The sequence below is a fragment of the Triturus cristatus genome, chromosome 9 (genome assembly GCF_964204655.1).
Source record: "Triturus cristatus chromosome 9, aTriCri1.1, whole genome shotgun sequence".
NCBI lineage: Eukaryota > Metazoa > Chordata > Amphibia > Caudata > Salamandridae > Triturus > Triturus cristatus.
The window spans coordinates 946,231,078-946,256,979 of NC_140592.1; the positions used below are offsets into that span (position 1 = coordinate 946,231,078).

The 25,902-nt window shown below is 44.6% G+C and overlaps 1 protein-coding gene across 7 annotated transcripts in view; it reads right to left on the reverse strand.

Annotated features, from left to right (window-relative positions):
• The window catches only part of CCDC88C (coiled-coil and HOOK domain protein 88C), a 460,272-nt gene that overhangs the window by 118,073 nt on the left and 316,297 nt on the right, over positions 1-25,902 (reverse strand). For all 7 annotated transcript variants that reach the window (XM_085626546.1, XM_085626541.1, XM_085626543.1 and 4 more), the window contains exons 20-22: positions 22,107-22,384; positions 13,109-13,252; positions 763-949 (exon numbers count right to left, since the gene is read on the reverse strand). In XM_085626546.1, the coding sequence (XP_085482672.1) occupies positions 763-949; positions 13,109-13,252; positions 22,107-22,384 (609 nt within the window). The remainder of the gene's footprint in view (positions 1-762; positions 950-13,108; positions 13,253-22,106; positions 22,385-25,902) is intronic.

Sequence of the window (25,902 nt, forward strand, 5' to 3'; positions counted from 1 at the left end):
TTTGAGAAAACAATCCTGCATGATCTCCAGCTTTGTCCGTGCCAAGCTTGATTGCTTCAACCTGTATCTGTCAGAGGCCAAAATCAATCCAGTACAACTTCTGTAACACTCTTTTGCTGTGAGCTCAGACTCCACATGACTACCTATTGATGTATAAGCACAACCAGGGTTTATATTGGTGTGTGGTCACTCTCATACAGTTTCAAAGGAAAGTAGATGCGCTGGGTTAATCCAGCGTATACTTGTTTTTTGTATTTTTACTGAATTATAACTCATAAAAAATGAATGGGGTTCCCTGGCTTCCAGTAGAGATTTAGTGGAGTCCACAACAGATGAAAGGTTAAGAACCACTAATTAAAGCACGTCTACATAAGGGTTTTAGCGTATGACAGCAAGAAAAGCATGGACATATTCTATCATCTCAAAGCAATGCAATACTTGCTGTTCAGCTGAGATCTGATAGGAGTGAGATCCATGATTCCTAGTACAAATCAAACGTAATGAATTGTGATCTGAGGTGAACTAAAGGAGGGTGCAGATTTTATAGGCTAGTGTTCTGCAGAGCTTTAAAGATCACTCAGGATAACTAAAATCTGACAGGCAGAATCACAAGAAACCTATACAGAATAAGCAACATGGGGCAACATTCCCCTAGACTCCTTCATAACTTCACGATCAGTGCTGTTCATGACCATGGTTGATAACTTAAGAAAAGATAGAAACAAATGTGCATGCTAGATCCTGCCAGTGTTTGCTCCATACCTCGCAATGGTTGTCCATTTTGGTCAACGAGATGTCCATGTTCTGATGCTGATCCTTCAGCTCATCCACGCGGGCCTGCCACCGATTCACTTCCAGCTGCGCTTGGTTCAAAGAGGTTTTCAGTTCCTTAGTGTGAATGTGAAGGCTAGTGTACTCCTCCTTCAGCTGGATGTGCAAAAAATTCAACCTAGGAAGAAGAAGAAAGGGAATCATCAATACCTGCAGCCCAAAAATACTGAGACGTACCAAAAGAAAAATATATTATATACATATGTTGACTTTCACTGGGTACCAAAAGGAGGGGGTGAGTACACGCACTGGGCCTGTTGCAAGTGCTTTCATTTACAAACAGCGTCACTGAATACCTCTATGAATGTCTTTTGTCAAAATAAAAAATTCCTCTCACATTTTTCTTCTTTCATAGACAGGATTTCCCCAACGCAATGGCAGCATTGTGATACCGACCACACAGGCGTCTATGGGGAGGCAATTTTCTCCATGTAGGCTGCATGCAGCCTACATGGAGAAAAGGCAGAGTGCACATGACTGGTTTGGCTGGCCCCAAAAGGCCGACCAAACCATCAGTGCCCTCAGCAGTGGGCATGCCCCTCCTCCCCTGCCCTAGAGCAGACCCGCCCAACAGCCCGCCCCAAACCAAACCCTTCTGCTTTCTCGCAGTGCGGGAAGCAGAAACAAAATGGTATTTATAATACCATTTTATGTCTCTGCTTCTCGCACTGCTAGAAAGCAGTGGGGTAATGATCCTCCGCCCACATCGAGGAGTCGCCCCTGCAACTCAGGCTTACCTGTTCCCACCAGTATGTCACACAAGGCTACTCCCTGTCCATTAGGTTGGCCTAACTGAAAGACTGCAATACAACAGAGCAGAATTTCGACTTTTTTTCTAGTGGATCAGGCACATGTTGCTGAGTGTGAGAAAGTGCCTCTTCTGGCATGATTAACCCCCACTTTTCGCCTGGTATTTGATGTGGTTTTGATTGTAGTTCACAGGGTCCCTGCCAAACAGGTCCCCTGAGCCAGTGCTTCTTCCCTAAAACATATCCACTATTGGTACTTCTGCCCCATGTAAGTCCCTAGTTAGTGGTACTCCGAGTACCTAGGGCCTGGAAGCTGAAGAGGGTCCCATGGGACCTCCTCACTAGAAACATGCCATTGTCCTTGCAGTTTGCATACCCCTGTAAGGTGAAAACTGACATACCACTCTTCCTGGGTGCCATGCCAGCCAGCACGACCTGAAGGTATAGGTAAGTCACCCCTCAAGCAGGCCTTAAAGCCCTAAGGCAGGGTACACTATACCAGAGGAGAAGGCATATCTGCATAAGTAGATATGCCCCTACAGTACTTAAGTCAATTCTTAAATATTGTAAGTGCCAGGGAAGCCAAAAGGAGTACATGGGCTGGAAACTCAACAACTCACGTTCCCCAGCACCATGATGACTTCACTGCAACCAGGAGTGTTTGGTACCAAAAAACTTCTTGTAATAAATCCACACTGATGACAGTGCAATATTTATTAGACCATGTACTCAGAGGGCACCTCAGAGGTGCCCCCTGAAAACCTTTGGCCGTGGTGGGTCCCTAGGTGAAGAGCCTCTGCTCTCTGGGGCCAGAAACAAAGCACATCCTGGGCAGAGGTGTCACACCTCCTCTCCCCATACGGGCACAGTGCTCGAAGAGGAAACTTCAAAGGCCTACCGCCTTTGTAATGCTACCCCACAACTAGCAGCAGATGCAGCCCCCAGTTTATACCCTCACTTTGGGCAGGAATACCAGTGGGAATCCTTAGAAAGACTAACTCAGAGGTGTGTCAACCTCTGCTAACTCCACCCCTCAGGTGGAAGAGGCAAAGTTAAGCACACTTTTCAGTCCCCTCCGTCTTGAAGATGAGGGGACGCCTCCAATCAGGGCTAGGACTATGCCCCCTCCCACAGGAGGGTAGCATAATAGATGGTGTAGTAGCCCCAGGTGAGGTTCCCATTGGCCCTACCTGACTCCTTTAAAAAGCCCCCTAAATCTAGTATTTAGGAGACTCCCTCAGACCTTGAAATTAGTTAACTGTGACCTAAGAAGGACGAAGAAGACTTGGCCCCAGCCTACCGGCTTGTTCCCAGCTTCCAAGACCCTGCAAGATGACACCTGTCCTGCAGCCAGCGACTTCCAGAAGCCCAAGGAAGACTGCCTGAACTTTGAAAAAGACCAGAACTCCTGAGAACAGCAGTTCTGTCCCCAAGAAACCAACACAAAGGACTCTAGTGCCCTCAAGATCCGCAAGTCTTACCCACTCTGCACCAGACTTCCCCGGCCCATGTCCAGGTGGACCACTGCCCTAGAACAGGTTCCTCAGCGATCCTGACCTCACGTCCAGCATTGGCTGAACCTCCCCTGTACTCCCTGATGACGCCTGCAGCCTGAATCCAGAGGATCCCCCGATTGCAACTGGCTCAGGCAAGTAGACTTGGACGTCTAAAGGCACCCTTGCACCCAAAGTCCCTGGGCCTTGGTAAGCTAAATCGACGGTGCCTCTATGACCGCCTGCATCTCTACTTAACTATGCTGTCATTGGTCTCCTTCCTGCAACCTCCAGTGCGACGCCTGCAGCTTGTTTGTTAAAAGCAAAGTTTCCATTGAAAAGTATTGGTCACCTGATGCTGAAATAGCACCCTTTACCCAGCTGCCCCTGGTGGTGTATGTGGGGTGCTGCATTGTTGCGACTTCGAGCACCACCATTCTCCTTTGAAATGCATTGGCCCGAACTCTAATTTTGACTTCTGCACCCGGTGGCCCCTGTGGCGCTAGTGGTGCAGTTTTGGTACACACCTAACCCTTGTCCCTTGCTGACCTTTGGTTCCGGAGACTGAAACTGTAAGCTGTACTTACTTACCTGTATAACTACATTATTGTTTATCTCCATAGGATTACATTGAACTGTTCAGAAAGTATTGACTTTGGAAAGTATTATTATTATTTTAAAAAGTTCTTAACCCTATTGCGAAGAACTTGGTCTTAAAAGAAGACACAAACAAAGCTTATTTTTATTAAATTGGTGTGGATCTCCATTTGCGTGGTGTCTGTTATTTGTAATGTGTGTGCAATAAATGTCTGACACTCCGTAGTGCTCGGCCTAAGACTACTCGAACACACTACCTCTAATAGAGCATCTTGAATTTTGCATTGAGCCCTGTACACTTGTGAGCAATCTCTGGACTCTGTACACAGTATAACCACCTAGTGGCATACCATATACAGAGCCAACTTCCTACACTGGGTTCAGAGGAGTTTTCGCATATACTGCATCCTTAGAAGCACATGAACAGGTTTGAGCAAACATGAATACCACAAGTTACGGTGGCAGTCACAATTTTTGTAACAGGAGCCGTACCAAGAAGCCTGGGTGCTTTTGAGACGTTTTCACAAGACTAGGGAATTTCTTACTTAGTAGGTATATGCATCAACACAAATGCAGATTACAAAAAAAACCTACTGAGTTTTCATTACAAAAGATGGTAAAATTTCCCATTCCAAAAAGGAAAGCTAGGTTCACACACAGTAATATAGGCAAATGGATACTGGTTTATGTACGGATAATCAATTCACAGATACCCGTGTGACAGGGGGGCTTTTGATATACAACTAAATGGCTACTTGTATTCATTTGCAATAACAGCAGAAATCATCAAAATACATCACTAAGATTATTTCAAGTACAGTGCCTCAGCTCTGTTCAAAGTACGTAGTTATTGCTATGTTCTACAACTGGATGTGAATATCTAATTATAGATAAGGGTCGCAGCTCAGAGGAAAATCACTGTCTCTATTTACAGAATCCATTCTACCCCCTTATTGGTGCAGATTTTAATTAGTATGACACATCTTTATCTTTTATTTGACTTGTTACTACTCTTTGGATAAATGTCCTTAAAATTGTGTACCAGCAGCAAATCCTACAGCTGAGAAGAGAACGACCTAAACAAACATGTATATTGAGGTAGAAAGTCTATGGAAATGGGAATGATGCTCCTGGGTTGCAAGGGGCCTCCAATAAAGCACATCATTTATGATTTAATCATTTAAATGGCTTCCTAGTAGAAGCTTCCTGAGCCTACTGGTAAATAATTTTTTTTTTGCAGGCATAGAAATGAACTTCAAAGTGAGAAACAGTCATGTTTGATTTATTTAATAATGTATATTTAGTCCTCATACTGTTCTATATTACAACGAAGGATTGAGTTCATAGAGTCTTACTGTTAAATGTACCAGACCCCAGTAGCTCTACATTCCCATAGGCATGATCAAGAAACTTAATTTTCATTGAACATCCTGCGCAAATTGTAAAACAGCAAACAGATCCCACCATGCGAGATGAGGCACTTCGTAGATTTTTTTTTTTTTTTTTAACTTTTAGAGTTTTCCAATTTCAGTGAGCAGAAAAAACATCACTGGGAAAATCTAAATGGATAGAATATGGATAGACCATCTTCAACGCCTTTATATAAAATTTGACAGCTGTGCGCTTTATAAGTGGCATATTCCTGATCAGAGATATACCCATTCCCTGCTCAATTTGTTTAGGGGACAACACTGGAAACTTATTAGGCGGGATTGATGCTCCAATGATGGGCAGTTCCAGTCAAAGTTAGAAAAAAAAACTCTTTGGAAGGGAGGTTTCCTGTCCAGTCCCTAAAGGATTGTCAAGACACTCTTACCATAAATACACAGAAGGGGCCTGAGGAGATTTGAAAGACCAGCAAGGGCAAACTCCCCAGTTCCAATAACTCAGTACACAAAGAGCCTTCGGGACTGATACAACAAGAGAACACAAAAAGGGCTTACAGGGGGGGTGCCCTTTTAAGGACTATTTCCCTCACCCACCAATGGTGGCATGCTTCTAGAATCCTCCTCGCACCATGAACCCTAGTCATGGTGTGGGCTACAATCCCCTCGCTGCAAGGGAGGAGAGCAGGGATGTTTTATATTAGAGGGGTTGTTACTAAAACCCAATGTGAGCTAGCACGGTTTCGTGAGAGGTGCAGTGCAAATAAGTGAGTGAGTTAAAACTAACTACAAGGTTAACCTCTTGACCTTTATTCTGGCTACCATGTGCTAGGGTTAAAAACAAAAGATGCGACTGAAACCATTAGATTCGTAGTACTGGATAGTGATCGATATGTTTCAGGCAATTACCTCGCCAGTATCGTGGCTTTCTTCAGCATCTCTACATTAGCTACTGCTGTGTAAAGTAAACAAAGTGCAAGAAAAAGAACATTCCATTGGTGTATTGAGTAGGAATAATAAGCCAGTGATCCCGGAAATTCAAAAGGACGGATTCACCGGTAGGACCTGCAGTAGTCTGGCAAAGTGACCCATCTGTCCTTGGCAAATTGCTAAAGGTGCACACGCAACTCCAACCTGTTAGGTAAAGGTTGTGGCGTTAGAGATGTTTCTCAAATTGTGGTGATGAGACAAGCTTAAAAAAGAAGTGGAGACCAATTCAACTCAGTAGCAGATAAAAGTTAGATTACACATTCGTAAGGGCCGGACCCTAAAAGTTATCGCTAAAGTATTATGATCCTGACAACCAGGAGTGGATGAACGATTTGTAGCGTAGTGAGAAATGGGTGGAATAGAGAGATGTGTTCGTAAACGAGTGAAAAAATACCCATTGACTGTGCCTTTACCACTGCAGCCTATGCTTTCTGTGTCCAATGTGTCAAGGACGCTAACCATCGTTACATACAATGCTGCTGGACATGATTAAACAATAGCAAGCTTCTGGTAAGGACGTGATGAAGCTAGGTAAATCGCACTCCAGTCTTAGCTGAGGTGATGCATCAGAGGTTTAATTGATATCGAATTATGAGAGTGTGGTAAAGATAATAAAATGCGAAACAAAATGTCGCTGCTCGTAGCTGACACATATCACAAAGTCGAGAATGTGAACGGATTTTTTGATGCACAGTACCTGCTACTGGCAGTCTTGTTTGATGGAAACCAACACCGGTATTTACCCATATTGCTTGCGGGGCGGAGATACCAAAAGGCACATCCAGCCCCGTCTAAGTCAATAGTTATTGAGTGGTGAAGCTCACCAGAGGGCAGCCGGCCTATAAATAGTAATCCGCTGGACAAAATCACTTGACTTACTGCTATCATGCACGGAGATATAGTGGCGTGTGCCCTGGGAAAGCGATATCGGGAGGAGGCTTCTGAACTTCATATGATTATAAAGGAAATGGGAAGGCTTGCCAGGTGACTACTTCCTGGGGTAGTCCCCAGGCATGCCAGGATGTGTAGTCTGCAGGGGCACAGCTGGAATATGGTCAGGCATTCCTGAAGCCCCGACTACGGGAGATGATTGCATGATCGCTTAAAGAAAATAAAGGATAGTAACTTGAATACAGAATACTTAGAAGGGGTTACCCAGGGCACAAATCACTATATCTCCGTGCATGATAGCAGTAAGTCAAGTGATTTAGTCCAGCGGATTACTATTTATAGGCCGGCAGCCCTCCGACTAGCTTCACCACCAGGACACTCATACCTCGAGCTCTGCATCGACGTTAGCACTATTCAATGTGAAGCTTGAGCATTTTTTTGCACAGGCGAGGCTAAGCTGCCAACCCTGCTGCTTCTTATTGACATTATCGACACTCCAACAAAAGGAGTGCCAGACCATCCCTTTGGCTGATTTGAGAGTCAGGGCTGACCATACAGCCAGTTAAGCCGTCATTCCATGCAGGCCTTACCATTTCTTCTGCATACGTCTAGCAGTGCACCATCTTCATGGGATGGTGAGACCCCATCCTGCAGACTTCTGACCATGCCCGAACTGTTTATTGTTAGCACCCGGCAACACCTCTTACCAGTTGTGGCCCCAATACTGCAAAATGTATTGACTGCTTCTAGAGTGTGGATACTGCCCCCCCCCCCTCCGAACAAGACTACTTGCAGCAGTGCAGTCAGCCTTGAAGAGGACTGACTGTGAATGCTACAACGTACATGCCTGGCTCTGGATGCTACTGTGTACATGCTTTGTGCTGTCCTGCTGCTATTCTCTGGGCCTGATATTGCCATGGTATCCCCAGAAAGTGTAGCCAAATAGTCTTACACCTGAGTTGGCACTGTATGATAGAGAGACGACACACAGGGGGGGGGGGGCCTGATTTCATCTCCGTCCAGTAAGAGAAGCAACAGGAGTAGACACGCAGAGCAGTAGCTGGCACACATTTTACAGATCATACCATGAGTTACCTTGAACCTGGGTTCAACTAGGAAGGTTGTCAGTGACAGGGAACCTTGTAAGATAATGATCAAGCAGTAACACCTTTGGTTCATATAAGTAACAGTTGATTTCAGCTGTGATAATTTATTCACAGAGCCATATGGAGTGATGTGGAGCATGCCAAGCCTCTACCTGGATGCGACTTTTCAGGAGCCTATAGAAGTTCAATTTCTCAGGCCACCCCAAGAGAAAGCACTTTGGGTGAAGGCTGGAATGTGTGGTAACCATGGAAAGGTTAAGCTCATTTTGCATGTTGAAAGTGCCTCAAAAATATTCATGTGTCAAGAGGTTTCCAGCCATATTCCTTTTGAAAAACAAATGTTACTGACTTTGGGTATAACAGTAACACACAATTTGACCAGTTCCACATGTCTACACAGTGTGCATCAGTCCAGTATACATCTAGGAAGTTGCAACATCCAGCCCATAACACCTCCACCATTTGCCATAAATCTCATTTTTTCAGGGGCAACCCCGGGCCTCATAAATTGGGCGCACCAGTCCACTCCCTTCCTCCATTCCACCATTGGGGATTTCCATTTACAGGCAATGTCACGTTTAGCCACCATCGTTGCTACCCAATAAAGGTCTGCTGCATCCTCTGTCCCCCCCCACCTCCATCATCAAGCCCAACAGGGCCACCCGGGGGTAAGTAAATCAATCTGGCATCCCGACCTCTTCTCCCACTCCCTCCCAAAAGAGGGTCAGTCTGGGACAGGTACAGACCATGTGGAAGACGTCCGCTTCCGCCGGGAAGCAGCGTGAACACTGGCTCTGAGAGGTGCCATCCACTAAGTGGAGTCTCTGTGGAGTCAAATAGATAAGGTGCAGATAATTGAACCATCTCCCTAGGCACCAGTATGGCCTCACACCAGTCGTCGTTGTATAGGTCTCCCACCCATGACTTCCATCGCATCCGCTGCCCAGGGAAGCAATCCGGAGTGCTAATGATGAGTGTGGTAATTCGTTGAGATGGCTCCTTTGACTAGTTTACACATTCAGAGCCTTGCTTCAAGAGGATTAAAATCAGGGATTTTCATGCCAAGTGGGATGTAGACCAAAAGGGTGTAGTATACTTGCAGGTACTGGTGAAACTACAGTTCCTGAAATGACAGAGTCTTGCTAGACATTCAAGGTGGTTGATTCATATTTTATCCCACTTTCCAAAACCTTGTAGGCTGGCAATAGGGGTTAACCACTTACCCTGCCACAGTGGGGTCATTCCAGTGAGCTTGTGTTCCCATCTGATAAACCGAAGAGCACAGCAAGGCTACCAGCGGACACTCTGGGGGCATCTGGGGAATGGGAGTCCCGTAAAGCAGGCCCTGGAGCTAGACAAGGCCCACGGATTCAATGCCTCCCAGTAGGCAGTATCATCCCACCCCTTACTGAAGCAGTCTGTAATTGTCGTTGCGTTGCGCTGCTAGGTAATACCCGTAAAGGCTAGACATTCCCATTCCCCCATCATAGGGGGGGTGTCACCTATTGACAAAGGCCACACTGTGGCGCTTCCTCGCCCAGCAAAAGGTGGAAACCTTTGATGACAGGGTCTAAAATCATCTCCTAGGGTTTGAGCAGGGGAAGTTAAAAATATATATATATATATATATATATATATATATATATATATATATATATATATATATATAGAAAGTGCTGCAGTACCTGCATTTAAAATAACGCTATACATCCCAAGGGATTAAGAGGCAAGTGGCTTCAATTTCTCAAATCTCTATTTAGCCCAACTGTGAGGGGGTTCAGGTTAAGACTCCACGTCAACTCCGGGTGATGTAAACATCTAAGTATTTCAAGGAAAGGTGGCACTAAAGGATTGAGGCACACCAAGACCAATCGCCCATGCCTCCCTCAATTGGCATCAAATGGGATTTAGCTTTGTTAACGTGGAGTTACGAGGCCTCACCGTAGAAGCGGAGAATCTCCAGGCAAGATCCGGAGACTGTGAGTCTCTGAGAAATAACAATAGATCTACAATGTCATCAAAAGAATGGAAAAGATCTGGGGGTGCCTGAGAGTAGAGCATCAGGGTCAAGGGTGCCTGCCCCAACACTGTGGCAGTCCAGGCTCAGTGAGTTGTATCCCTTATGTAGGCTGGGGCGAGCGGTGTTTCTGTATGACATCCTCAAAAGAGCATCTGCGCTGCTGAACTGCGCGAGTATAGTCAGGAAAGATCATAATCTACAGGTTTTGAAAGTGCAGGTCAGTGTGCAGTCTAGCCTTGTGAAGAATGGCATTGCAGAGTCTGTAATTGAAGATGCAGGCTATTAATGGATGGGGTGGGCTCCGTGTAGGGGCCGACGGGCCAAGGATCTGTGTGCCCTCTGCACCACAAACCACTTGGGTAACTTTTCAGAGAGGATCGAGGACTGCAACCAGTACTCCAGCAGTTGGTCAGCTCCAGACATCTCCACCCCCTCTAGGAACCCAATAAATCAGAGGTTATTCCTCCATGACCTGTTCTCCGCATCTTTAACATGTTCTTCCAAAGACTTCATGGTGGAAAGCAGTTGGGAGATTTGAAGTTTGAGGGTGGCCACCTTGTCGTTCACTGAGGACACCCTAGTCTCAGCCTCGGTCATGTGGCCAGCAATGTTTGAGAGGTCTTGACGCAGTAGGAATACGTCTACTTGGACCTCAGCTACTTTGGTTTCGATCGCTTCTCTGGTGATCTGAATGGCTTTAAGAATGATGTCAAGGTCAGCCCGCAAGGGGGGGGGGGGGGGGGGCTGTGAGGGGACGCCAGGCAGCCCCACTAGTGCCAGAGGTAGGCATGGTGTATTGGTCAATCTTTATTTGAGCCGGCATTGGAGGGGGAAGTCAGTTATGGCGAATCTCCATGAGTGTCCAGTGGCGCCCCAGAGAATAGCTGACTGCAGTCCCAGTGGCCCGCTTACCCCGGCAGGGCAGCAAGAGCAGTGACCAGGTTGAGGGCATAGGCGAGGTTCAACTCTAGTGTACAGGTTGGGGGCATATCCCACAGCGGATCCTCCTCCATAAGTCTTCTCTACCGCCGCAGTGCCTCGGCGGTGCGCTGATCCCGGTTTACACACAGGGGTCTCCTGGGAACAGCCCCGGCATAATCCAACTCAACAAGCCAGGTCGGGAGGCAGGGGTGGGCTCCTTTCAGCTTAGCCCCAAGCAAGGAGGGGGCGGGGCCCAGTCAATTACCTCAATGAGGGGGTCCCACTCTGGTCACTCATAAAGGAAGGCTTGAGACCCCCCCCCCCCCCCCCCCCCCCCCGGCAAGAAAAGTCAGAGGGGGGAAAGGGCACACCACAGTCCAGGGTGAAATCGTCTCCTCAGGGTCAACGTGGGCAGGAGGCACTCCAGATGGTCACCATCCATCCCCAGGCACCAGCACAGCAACAGGATGTTGCGTGGCAGCGGGCCCCCAGCGATCAGCATAGGAGGCAGGAGTCATGAGTGGCACAATAAAGAAGACGGTGGGGGAACAAGACCCCAGGGAGTGCTGCAAGTCTTGGCAATAGTGGCAGCGAGAGTGCCCTGCTCCCCCCCGCACACACATCTAGGAAGCGCAGGGATTATCGCACCAGCATGCATTGCCAAAAGGGGAGGCTAATTCCCGATCCCTCCAGACACATGGCCCCAGCAGAGCTTCTTGCATCCAGCAGGTCCCCACCAGGTAACCCCAGGATGACTCCAAGCCCGCACTCCCAAGGTCCATGGGGGTGACAACAAGGTGCAGCATCCACCAGCTGGGTTATTTCTACCCCACACCTCCGGCCCAAACTTGTCTCTCTGTGCTACTCACCTCAGAGGAGGAGGGGTGCAAATGCCACCAAGGCGCCGGGTCCAACGATTCTCGGACTGCAGCCCCAGGGCCAGGCCTCGAGTGTTGATCCTCCTCATGCTCTGTGCGCGCAGTCAGTACCACCACTTCTCTGCCCCCAGTGGTGCCAACTCTTTCCCACAGCATCAGTCACCCCCTGGAGTGCCGCACTCCAAGGCAGGGGGGTGCAGGAGGTCCCCGAGTCACTGTGGCCCCTCAGCACCGTGCCACAGCTCCCAAAACAGGATTCAGGAACCGGCCACGATCTTATGGGTTCTTTGCAGCCAGCCCAGCAATGGTGGGCTACAATGCCCTGAAAGCATCCTCCCTCTGCCAAATTGTCCTTCCCAGCAATCCTTTCATATAGGGCGCATCAAGGGAAGGTAAATGTTGCAGTTGGGAAAGAATGGCAATGTATTTTCAGGGGTGCCGCGGGAGTTGGTCTAAAACACCATCGCCATGTTGCCCGCCTAGGCCACGCCGACTGCATTACTATTCGTTGCAGCAGGAGACCAACGTAGATGGAACTGGTATGTCCTTGCCTCACTCAGGAAACTGGCTGCCTGTGGCAAGATGGAAGAGCCCTAAAGCTGACGATACCAGAGGATGCATTTGTCATGAAAGGATCAACTGAGCACCTGCAGAGAATGTGGGCATCACCAACTTTGATAGTGCCCTCTTCCGTGTGAGGAAATCCATTTTAGAAAAAGTTCAGGAGTAATTTAAGTATTCTTTACACTCACAAGTAAACATATTTGCCAACTTGGTGTGACTTTTTCCCTACACCCTTTCTTACTCTGTTTTAGTTATGTGACTCATTATTGCCCTAAACTGGTGAGATGGAAGGAGGTCAAGGAAATTTCATGAAGGGTTCTTGATGCGCATCCCTACTGCACATCTTCCTCTTCCTTTCTCTGTCCATCCAACCTTTAGGGAGTTGCAGGTAATCAGAAGATATCATGCTGCGCTCCAGCAACTCTAACAGTGGGGGAAATAATAGGCATATATCATTTATATAGCACATTCCTACCAGAAATGCACTGGCTGTTATTACAAACGTTTGCATTACTACTGTCCTTCAGTTTCTAATCTGGCAGCTGTTCTCCTACAGAAATCCTCCTTCACCAGGCCTCTGGCACAATGTAACAACCTACTGTAAATTGGGCGATCACAATTTTCTTTTTGAATTTTTTCATCTCAAAACCTTTGAAACAACAAGACCACTAAATTACTCTTACCTGTCCAAGTCCTCTTTCAGCTTTTGATTTTCACTTGCAGCTACTGCATTCTTCCTCCTTTCCTGCTGCAGAACTTCCCTTTCGGTCCTCAGGACAATGTCCAGCTCTTCCAGCTCAGCCTTGCGTTTCTTCAAGCTGTTGTAGCTGCACAGTATTAAAAAAAGGTTATAAAAATGCACGATCATGGAATCTCATCAAGTTGTTTTACCCACCCTAAGATTGCTTTAAAGACAACCACGAATGTGCATTAAAAAGAGAAATTTAAATGGCATCAATATACAGTAGAGAAGAATGCCTTCTTGTTTTATCATTGTAAAGGATCAATTCCATATAACTTGCCATCCCTTCCATTTATGACAGTTTATATAAATGTCCCCGAATGACAAAAAAGTATTCATTGTCAGCTGCTCGGAATTTTGTATTGGCCCGAACTGCCAAACTCTTTTCTGAATGTGCGGACAGTGCAAATCCAACCCTCTTACAAAGTGGCAATGATACTGAATCCTCCCCCGTTGCAGCAACAAAGCGTAAACCACAGATGTTTTAAACATCTGAGGGGTACAAGGGTACCGTCTGGGGGAAAAGATTCTGAACCCTCTGTGTTGTGTGAGCCCGAGAAACCATGGGCAGTTTGTAATGAAGATGTAATTGAGTGCCGAAAGCGGTTCTCGACTCTCTGCACTAATGTTGATGTAAATGAAGGGTTCTGTACCGATGCTCCTAGAGCCCCCACCCTGGAATGTCATCTCATGCGCCGATGTTCGATAGGATTAATAGGTGAGTTGAGGGACCAGATAGTGACCTTGACGAGGGTGGAAGACAGTTTTGAGGAGAAGAAAAAAAAAAGAAAGCAAAGCCCTCTTGGCACTGTAGTGGTGGGCCATGAAAGGGTAGGAACTAATGTGACTGCCAGCCACGGGGATCCTCACTCTATGTTGCACTCTGAACGGTTGCCCAGGGGAACCATTGCCCAACTTCCCCCCATCGTTCCATCCCAGTCCTCCACAGCCATAGTCACGTGGGTTTCCAGCTACATAGTGCAAGGTTGGAATCCCTGAAGAGGGAGTTGGGAGCTGGCCCGGGTCGGGTCAAGAAGGCCCAAGGCTGCGGGGCTCTCTTTCAGAGAGCCCCCTATATGTCTTGTTGCAGAGAGGATGTAAGAAATGGGTGTTATATACAAAGACCGCCAGTGAATCAGTGGGCCCATATTTATCCTACACCAAACCCTAAGCTGTCAGGGGTGTGAGCGAAGATGAAGAATCACTCATTAATAAAGTTAAGCATTGGTTTCGGGAATTTCATCAGTGCCATTCTATTATAAGGAGTGGCATAGTGGGTGCTGAAAGACTGTCTTGCCCTGAGGAAGATCACAATAAGGTGAAGGTCCAATTTTCCCACAGGTACATAGTTGATGGTCTTGCGGCCGCGGATGCTAGAGCCATTCCACAAGCTAATACCGGCACTGTGATAAAGTATCCGGTTCCGGAAACAGGTGTCAGTAGTGCTCCAGGCGATACAGCCCAGGCTGTGGGGATGCCAACCGTGGGTCAAATGGGCCCTACCCTTGATTAACATAGGCTGCTCAGGAAAACAGTGCTGATATAGTAAGCCCCATTGGCAAATTTTGCTTCAATCAAGCTGCTGATGCCCACTTGTTAACTAGTTTGCCTTCAGAAGCTAGGAGGAAACCTCTTAGTCCTCTCGCAATTGGTCTGGTGGGTGTTCCCCTATCTCCAGGGAGCAGGTCGTAATTGATCTCGCACACCCGGTAGTTGAGCTGGTGGTTGGTGACTTTCCACCCACAATTCAGTCAATCCACCTTCATTAATAATTCTGTCATGGAAGGTAGCAGGGATTACAAAATTGCTCTCTGAGGTGGATTGGAGTATTTGTATAGATTTCCATGATGTCTGCGTCTTTCAAGACACCTGGTCTCTGTCTCCATTCCCTAAGAAATGGGCTGTCCTTCAGTGTAAATTCAGTCCAGAGTGGAAGGGGCAGACCCTCTGGGGTCTAGGGTTTTGGGTCAAAACATCCCTTCAATGTAAAATAAGGAAAATCTGTATTTATTCGCCTGATGTAATTGCAGTTGTGCTTGTATTGCCTTCGGTTATAGTTTTTTCTAATGTTTATAATAGAGTAGGAACCGGATTTGCAGAGTCAGTGGTTTTAAATTCTCTTGAGGTGGTGCTCTCTGAACACACGGGGAAGGGTTACCTTTTGGTGGCAGACGGTTTTAATACCACGTTTGACCCCTTAATCAGGGCCACTGGAATTATGTGATTGTGCGGACGCAGCAAGTTTAGCAGAATTATAGATTTGCCCCATAATCTATCACCTGCCACATAATGTGCAGATAAAAAAAAAAAATCTTTATAGCTCAAACGTTTCAAAAGTTACTAAAAACGCAGTGACAATTGTTGCGGTGCGCTGGAAGGCCCTTTGGAAAACTGGACAGGTCACCTTTCTTTTGCTTATTGCTATATTTGAGTGTTAAACTGGTGCTAACGGGGTGCAACCAATGCCCAGACCGTGTTACCACATTTATAAATGGCTAAATAATGAAGTAACACTACTACTAAATGTGAAATTTGTGTTTTCTTGCCGCATAATTTACTCAAACCTGCTGCATAATTTTCTGTTGCCCTGCCCTTGACTGTCATTCCCTCTAAATTAACAGCAGCCTGGGATAATAAGTGGGGTATTCCCCAGCTTGATCTGCCATGTGTGAGATGGTACCCCAAAGCAGGACAGGTATTGGCCCTAACTCTTCATTTTGATCTTCGAGGATGTTAGGGCGTCATCCGATCGCCAGGAAAGAATGACATACAATAGACCTGGGCACCAGAGTAGGCTTGACTATTATTTGGTAGACGCGAAGCTATGGCCAGCTGTGTTGGGGGAAACATCCTTTACTTCGCATGCGTTACAGCGCATGCTATTACCCCGCATTTCTTACTCCACAAAAACATTTACAATGAAGGGCTTTACACTGCAAACCATTACAACGCATTCCCCATTACAATGCCCCAGTGGAGTTAGAATAGTAAATTGTGTTGTAATGGACATTGCGTTGTAATGGATTGCATTGTAAAGCTCTGCACTGTAAAGTTTTTTGAGGAGTATAAAACGCGGGGTAATAGCATGCGTTGTAAATGCGTGCGGAGTAAAGTGTCCTATTCCCTGTGTTAGATATGGAAGTGGTGGATAGATGAGACAGTGATCATCATGCACTAACCTTAACTCTATCTGATAATTCCAGGTTGAAATACATTCTGCGGGGCCCCAGTGATACGGGTGGCCTTTCCTCAACCAATAACCAGAAAAACATTGCATGGAAATAGATGGAACCCCCCCACTAGCCCTTGAGGCATCTATTTCTAGAGTGGAGAAAGAAGTAGACTATGTATCAGTCCTTCCAGCGCACCCAAGGAGAGAGGTGCAGAGCGTGAGTCATGCTCAACTTCTAGAGCGATCGACCTCTAAGATGGGCAACAGGGTTCAAGTCCCGGCAACGACGCTCAACATCCTGTGATTCTGGGCAAAATCACCTAATCTCCCTGAGCCTAACAAAAATGAATGTGTCCTTCTGTAACGAAACTGGTGCTCACGTAAAGCGCTCTGATACCAGATTTCTCGGGTCTAGTTTGGGCTATTAAAAACTCTTAAAAAAACCCAAAAAAAAACCTTTTTGCACAGGTTAGTGATTTGTTACTTAAAACATCTAAAGGGGGGTTGAGGAGGTCTAAGACTAATCCTTAGTTTAACAGTAATTGCAGGTTAGCAAAGAGCGAGCTCCTATCGGCAGTTAAATCCAACTCACACCCCAATATAATAAATAGTGGTGTCCAGTATATGCAGGCTTTGTTTAGGGTCAAAAAGGAGTGGGACAATTCCTTGTGGTTCACTCTCCACAAGCCCTGACCTCTAAAGACAGCCATACCTTTTGGCGTACGTCATCAGCCTGCCTTAATGGTACCCAAACTATGATGGATGTTTGTGTACAACCAAAGGATTGACCCATGTCAGTAAGTTGTACACAAATGGGGGTGCCACAGAGGAGGGTGATAAAATGATCCAACATATGGCTGCCCAAGAGGATGAAGGAACTGTGTTTCACTCTTAATGATACCTAGACTGCTATTAATTCTTGCATTTCAGCTCGTGCCCAAGGACCAGACAGAATCCCAAATGATTTGTATAAAGTGAATCCAGTGGTGTGGTGCCCATAAATAAAAACGCATCCAATGCTATTTTGTTGGACCTTGAGATCCCCTCCTCATGGAAGCTAGCAGAGTGTGCCCCTATGTAAGATCCTAGGCACCGGAAGTCACTTGGCTGCCTTTAGAATTCTGAGGACAAGTACCAATGAAACGATGTGGGGTCGTTATCACTCCATTACACATATGAAATCTATTGACGGGAACACTGGTTTTGTATTTGTGACCCCAAATCCAACTTGGAACTATCGTTTTTAACATGCCATGTGAAGATTGTTTTAGCAAGTCATTAATTTGTAGATTGCTGCTTTTAGCTCGTAGGAAGTGTTGGTTTTTTTCATGTTTAATATTCGTGTTTTTATGTATTTATTGGTATGTTTTAATATCTGTATTTCTCTTTCTGCAACAGTTGGTTTACTTTTATTTATGTATTTTGTATTTTTTTTCGTGCTTTGGCGATCTTTGTGATCGAAATAAAGCATTTGTATGGATAAATCATTAAGAGCTTTATACTTGATTGTTGAACCAAAATTGAAGAGCCCCAGCTTGTGGATTGTCTCTGAAAACTACCCAAAATATGGACATCATACATTTACAAGGAGCTCATGCACAAGTCAGATTTCTCATAATATTTCACTACTCCTACTCACACTAGCTATCACACTCCTACAAAGGAACACACACACTGAAGTTGCATGACCATGTGTGCAGTTGTGGCCTGATCACAAATATTTGGGCAATACAAGTATCTCTTTTTGGCTGTGATACCGATACCTACTGTAGTGTGCAATTTTCACAGGATGGCTTTTTTCAGGTGATGCTACTCCTTAAAAATAATCAAATCGTATTTTACCATTCCGTGTCTAGTAACATCGTCGACTATGAATCTTGTGTAATTGATGCAACCTCTTTTAAGGTACAAAAAATAAAATCCAATGAGGATGGGAGGGGCCGGGGGGGGGGGGGGACAATTACATTTTTTCCTGAATCACACTTCGCTTAGCATTTGAATTCCTGGGCCTAACTTTAATTAAGTTGACATGCAACCCATGTCCATATCAAATGGTTAGCAACTGTGGTTGACCGATTTAGCAAATATGCCCATGTTTGTAAGGAAAGAAACACTTTTTTATGCATCACTGTTCAACAATCTTAAGGCTATTTCGTGCTAAGTGTTATTTTCACTATGTTCAAACAGACTCATTGTCATTATTGACAGATATGATTGAGTCGGGCTTGCTTGGACTCAAATCGGGGACCAGAAGTTACAAACATTTTTTGCGGTGGAGGCATTAACCTAATGAACTAGCATAGTGACTGGCTCATTAGTGTGGTGAATGGATCCATAACACTTTAGACAGACGGGTCTGAGGCAGCAATGAAGCTGATGGCCTCAACTCAGCTCTTTACATTCATGAAAGGAGGGCACATAAAGCTATGCCTCTCCTTCACAGCAAAGTGTGCATACTAGTAGTAATATCAAGGGTTGGAAATGAAACAGCCCTCTGCACAGGGAAAACTCTCTCCAGATTCTTCACCTCTTTCTTACAGGCTTACAGCAGCTAGGATGCTTGTCAATCAGCCAATGAGGGCAGGAGATGGAACCAGGTCTCATTACCTTATTGTGCGTGAGCTTATTGGTAGCAGGTCCCCCCAAGGCGAAGAGGCATGGAGGTGGAAACCTAGATGGTGATATTTCTCCCTTGTCCATTCTGGCCTCTGCTCTCTTGTCACACTTCCTTGGTCCAACCACTGGCTTAGTGCTGCACTGGATTCCCCTGGGATGGATGGGGGGGGGGGGGGGAGGAGGTGCTCTCCTCTCTGTGCAGATAGGCCTTGGGGCACAGCGCCACATTAATTTTTCCAAAATCCACCAAGATTAGGCAGTTAATTGCTAAGTAAACCAAAGCTGCAGAGGGTTTGATGAGAGGGCTGCAGAAGTGAATCTTGATGCATATGTATGCATGTATGGAAAAGGGTGGATCATGCCTCCTTATGGGGTAACAAGCTCGTCATGGCATGACTGGTGTGTGGGCGACACTGGTACATCACAGCACAACAGGTATGTGGGGTAATAATTGTCACATGTCCAGGAGATTAGGTGGTCCTCGTTCTCCCTGCCTCAGTTAAGATCATAGGAATGAGATGGCTCACACTACAGTTTTGGCAACGTTTTTATACCATATCTGTTTCAATGCTGGCCAGACACAGCTATAACTGGATATTGCTGAGAGTGGAGCTTTGTGGGCCACTTTGCAGTGTGGATTTTCTGCAAGAGGCTGCACCAGGCCACCAAAAGAAGTTAATCATATGTTGCTGGCAGAATGGTTACTACCTGTAGTGAATTCATACTGGAGATGTATTTTTCAGCTTCCCGCGACATCTCAGCATTGTGCAAGACCAGACCAACAGCTCTGTGGAATTAACTTTCCATAAATACTTCACCTTAAATCATTTTGACCGAGGTCCCCCCAGAATGTAAAAGTCATCTTGTCAATAACATGTGTGGAGAGATCCCTAACCATACTACGAAATCAGATATAGCTTCCTGCTGAGATGATGTGGGTGATGTGTGTGTTTGAAACTGCAGCCTAATAGACAGGCATTGGCTGCTGAAACAATCTGAAATCAGCATTTTCCATTTTTATGCTGGCCATCAGGAATGCTTGGTGGCTTGACAGTTTAATGTTTCCACTATCAGAGGGATCCAAGCTTTGCATGGACCTCTGCCAACTTTTCTTTGAATCCTCTGTTACTTATTCAAACATTCATAACTACCCAAAACATATTACAACCCCATCGGATAGCCCACAAACAGCAGATATCGCTCTACTAATGGAAGGCTGTCAAGAGCGTCAATGGACAATGTAAATTGCAGACAAAACCGCACAATCAAACACTTTCAGCATAAACAAACCTTTTACAAATTTGTACTTTCTTAGGAAAAACAAATGTTTAAGAATGTTAAACATAGGGCAAAAGCACAAGTGTGAACGGTTGTTGATTTACTTTTCTTTCATCTTTTAGAGTTTTATATAGCGCAAACTAGACCAGAGACATCGGGTATCAGAGTGCTTTACATGAGCACCAGTTTCGTTACAGAAGGACACATTCATTTTTGTTAGGCACAGGGACATTAAGTGAATTTGCCCAGAATCACAGGATGTTGAGCGTCATTGCCAGGACTCAAACCCTGTTGCCCAGCTTTGAGGTCGACCGCTCTAGCCGTAAGGCTACATCCTCAACCCCGTACTTGGGTCTATATTGTCATTAAATTGATATCAAAACCATGTGCTTTGGATATATCAATCCCACTTGTCATTGGAAAGCGGATCCTTCCATCGACATTCAGAGGACCACTTGACCTTTGAACCTGTATCTTCCATATGACCAAAGCATTCCAGAAGGAATTAAAATCGTATTTAGAGCAAATGGGATTGATGTTCTTAATTTAATCTAGAGTGCAGTGAGATGTATCCCGATCACAAAATCTACAAAAAATATGGACACCTACCCTCGACAGCTTCACCTACGCCATTGTTTAGAGGACACCCCTACAAAAAATATGGACACCTAACCTCGACAGCTTCACTTACGCCATTGTTTAGAGGACACCCTTCAGACTCGGCCATTTTAAACCATGCCTCTGACTATGGCGTGCAATGAAAACATGTAGCCTAATGAGACACAAATCCATCTTTTATTTGCCCTTGAGGGACATATGGCAGATGTAGCCAGTCAGTCACAAGCGCAGGCTGCACCCGCTTTCCTAAGCATATCAATTATTCACACATCCCCTAGTGAACGAGACACGCAAAATCGTTATCTCTGACGGGCATGGTTCACAGGCCACGCAGATACGTTGTTCTCAATGAGAAAGCAAACCATAATTAGATCCAGTTTTTTCCAGTCGCTAACAAAATTTGCCTCAGACTTAAGGCGGCGTGTCTTTTAATCAGAAAAAAACCTTTACCTAGCTTTCATTCCCACCAGACCTGCAGTCGTTCCTTGGCTTTGTACGCCTTCCTATAACTGCTCAAAAAAATGATAGCGAGGAAAAAAAGAGAGGTGCAATGCAGTGTGACTGAGAGAAGGGGAGCACCTGAATTACAAGGAAAACTTTCTTATGTTTGATAGATTGCGTACTTCACAACTTTTAAAGGGAACCGTCAGATTCAAGTGATGAAAGCAAAATTAAATCAAACTGGAATTTACTTAGAATATCAATTCTGGAATTTAATAGCTGGTGCAATAACTGTTACTTGCAGGGTGGTTCACATTTTCACCTATTTATAAAATTACACTTTCTCTCCTCTCTAGAATTCAAGCATGGTTGATGCTTGTGGTCAACATCCAAAATCAAAAAAAGTTTGACGAGTCACTAGATCGAAGAAGAGCGCACACCATGTGAATCTAGCATAGGTTCATTGTGCAAAATAACAATGTAACCCATAGTTGAATCTTTACATAAAAAATTAATGAAGAAAAACGTCTATGAAAAGTAAAACGCATACTGATGGGGCAAGTATATCGAGGTTTTATTTAAAAATAAATGTCAGGATATCAAATATAACTATCAAAAAAGTTACACATCAAAACTTATTGTTTGTTAATAGAAATGTTTCTGTGTGTATTGAATGTCTACCGAGGGTGACCTCTGTTAGCATTCCATTATATTTTACTAGTTTTAGTAACTTTAATACCTTTCATCAATCACTAGTCATGAATATAATACATCCTTTAATTTTCAATTTTGTGGCATCTCCCTAACACTATACCTTTCCTGCAGCTGCTTGTGATCCACCTCCAGACTTTTATGCACGGTTTTCAGATTGCTGTGCTGTTTGATGAGCATCTCGTACTCTGTGGACTGTCGCTCGTGCAGGGACACCAAGTACTCGTGGTCCTTCAGCAGCGACTCGTGCACAGCTTTCAGCTCATCGCGCTGCTTCTGGAAGCTCTCGATTTCATTCTCCTTGGCTGTCTGCTGGCTCTGTAGTAAGGCATTCTGGGCCATAAGCGAGGCACTTTGAGAGCTTACTGCTGAATTTTCCACCTGCAATATATGTAACATGTATTGTAATATGAATAACTAACACATATTATAGGAAAATTATCTACCAATCGTCTAATAGAGCACCACAATGGAAAATTGCTGCATTTAGTAAGCTGCTCCAACCATAGCAAGGGCAGGTCACGTAAATACAATCAAACTCTTCCTCCTCAAGCCCTACCAGTCCACAGCGCAGGGCCTCCATTTTCTCCAAGACTTATGCCCTGCTGATGTACCTCCATGGCACTACTTTTACCCTTTGAAAAGCTGCTTTATTTGGCACCTCCCACCACAGCAACACAAACACAACCACTTAATTCCGACTATCAAGGACCTTAAGTTGCTCCCAATACAGGCTTGTATCAAATGTCAGGCACTCGGCATCATCTTTCAACCCGCCACTCACACATTACCTCACTAAAAATATTTTTCAGGGCCAAAACTCCACAATGTGGAGAATGAAACATCAGTTTGCCAAGACCAGCAAGGAGAAAACAAGAAGGCAAGCCTTCTGCTCTTGCAGCGCATCTTTGTGGGATAAACCCCTCTTCAACCTGAGACTGTCCTCTCACATTCGTCATTCATGCAAGCTGTTATATCTACTGCCTGCCACCAATCCATCTGGTCCCCTAGAAGTACTATTCTATACCACACATGTGGGCCAAAACTATTGCTTCTTAGTCATTCTGATGTACGTTCGGTACCTTTATGCCTTTTTAATTGTTTCCTTTGAGAGACTTATCTCTGCTGTGAGCCACATGACTTCCTGGCCTACATTAAGCGCTCCACTGCCACCTTGGGCTGACTGTGTGTGTGCAAATGCCAATCGTAAAATAAAACAGTAATAACAAACACTAGTAGCTTGAGAAGCAGTGTGACACATGAGTCTATTTCACATCTACAAACGATTGTGCAAAAGATGCCTTCATACCTAAGAGACACCACTGATTTTCTCAATAAAATTATCAACATCGAATTCGATGAAGACAGCTTATTAACCCTATGTACCATCGACGTATGTTCTCTGTATACTTCCATCCCTCACAATCAGAGAATAGACGCAGTCAAATAATTTCCAATTAATCATGAGATGGATGAGGATTTTAAAGTTTTTTTGATGGATTTACTTAATTTTCACTTTTTCACAGCTATTTTAGCTGGAAAGATGAATACTACCTGCAACTGTCAGGTACATCGATGGGCAATTGCGCAGCACCCTGTTATGCAAACCTCTTTATGCACTGGTTCGAAATCAACAACATCTCATCGAAATCAACAACATCTTTTCGAAACCAAATTGGTGTTGCAATTTGTTCGTGTACTGGAGGTATATTGACGATATATTTCTTATATAGAAAGGACAAACATCGGAACTATTGACGGCCTTTGACCAACGAAAAACCATTGAACAACACATCAAATTCACAAAACCATGCGTACTGAAATGATCACATTTTTGGATGTATCCATTACAAGACAAGGGAAAAAACTAGAAATTGATGTCTTCACGAAAATCACTGACAGGAATAATTCACTCCATTTCAACAGTTGTCATCAAATTGCCCTCCAAAAACATTTGACCTACTCGCAGCTGTTAAGGGTCAAGAAGATTTTATCCAAGGTTGAGTACTACGAAGCTAACACAAAGACGATAATAAACAAATTGACAGCGAGGAAATATCCCATGAATGTAATCGAGAAAGCAGCCCAAAGGGTTGGAACAACAGGAAGAGACCAACTGTTGATCACTCACAAAATCGGAAAAAAACGCAAACAGATCTGTTTTTGGATCGAAATACTCCACAAGGAGTTATCAAATCAAGAAGATCTTGTTAGAATAATGGCCCATGATTCAAAATGAGACAGATTTTAAGGGAATTTTTAAAACATCCTCCATTTTTTTCCTATCAACGCACAAGAAATCTTAAGGATTGTTTGAACAAACCATCTCAATCCAATATCAAGATCCACAAAGGAACTACCGCGTGTTTTAACTGTGGGAATTGCAACAATATAATTAAAGGTAACAGTATGACACATCCAACCAAAGGAGCACCTATTAAACTATATACCACAGCTACCTGTGATTCAAAAAACTTTGTATATCTACTGAAATGCCCATGTGGACTCATCTACGTGGGAAAAACTGAACAAAAAATCAAGGTTCGATTAACTGAACATAAAAGCAATATAAGAAACCACCAAGAGAAATCACCAGTTGCCATGCATTTCAACACAAACAAACACAATGTCAGCCAATTGAGATTTTTAGTGTTAGAAGTGGTACCATTGGTAGAAGGAAGAAACAACAAAAAGTGGTTATTGCAAAGAGAACTATTTTGGATTAAGAAACTAGATGCATGTAATCCGAAAGGATTGAATGAACAGGTTGATCACAGTTGCTATCTATGAACATACTGTCGAACATGACTGGTTACTATGTTTATTATGTCAGACCTCCTGTTTTTTTTACAAGTGATCGACACTTTTGAGGCATTTGCTTATTGTAGCTCATGTATACATCTTTTCGTACTCACATGCTTATCTTTGCTTGCTGTTAGTGAAAAGCATTTGTTCACACTTTTTTACTCCCAACATGGATGTTGACTGAGACATTCACACACACTGTTGTCAGATTCAGCTTTAGGCGGACCTCACTGTTTTCTATGTACACTCCAATATGGCCGCGAACGTCACTTTCATTCGCAAAGGAATTTCTCAGTTTTCAAGACCGCACAACTCGTTTCATTACATCTTACTTTCATTTTTGTTCTTTTATGAGTTTTTTTGCACCCATCTATTTCTTCTCATACGTTGTTTTGAACTTTAACTTTATGCGCATTCTAAGATGGCCACCGTTATACATACCCACCACTTCCGCATACTCAGTTTTCGCTTTCGGGCTCCACCTTCTACAAGCGGGACACTTGCGGTTTTTAAACTACCATTAGCCTACTGACAGACTCTATCCGTCTCACTCGTTAAGGTAAGATGCCTGCATGGGGGTCCAGACTTAGTATATGTGTGGTACTTTTTATGCTCAGGCTGTCATACATAATTGGCACGTAGCGACAATTTTACCTTTTCTATTCACACAGATAAATTGTATTTTTTAATACAACGCTGTCTCTTATATAGTGCATCGTTAAACGTAGAGTTGGATACGACATCGGGTTCCTTGTGGTATGTGGATAACTCAATTTTTTGTGTTTCTCAGTCACTTGATAAATGTACGTTGCACCACGGCATAGAAATATGGGTGAGGAGTTGGCCTAACGGCTAGGGTGGTTGACTTCGAATCTGGGGAACCGGGTTCGAGTCTCGGCAATTACGCTGAACATTCTGCGATTCTGGGCAAATCACTTAATCTCCCTGTGCCTAAAAAAAATGAATGTGTCCTCGTGTAACGCAACTGGTGCTCGTGTACAGCGATCTGATACCGGATACCTTCGGGTCAAGTTCGCGTTATATAAAACTCTGTTTAAAAAAAACAAAAAACTAACATTTGAAGTTACATGCAC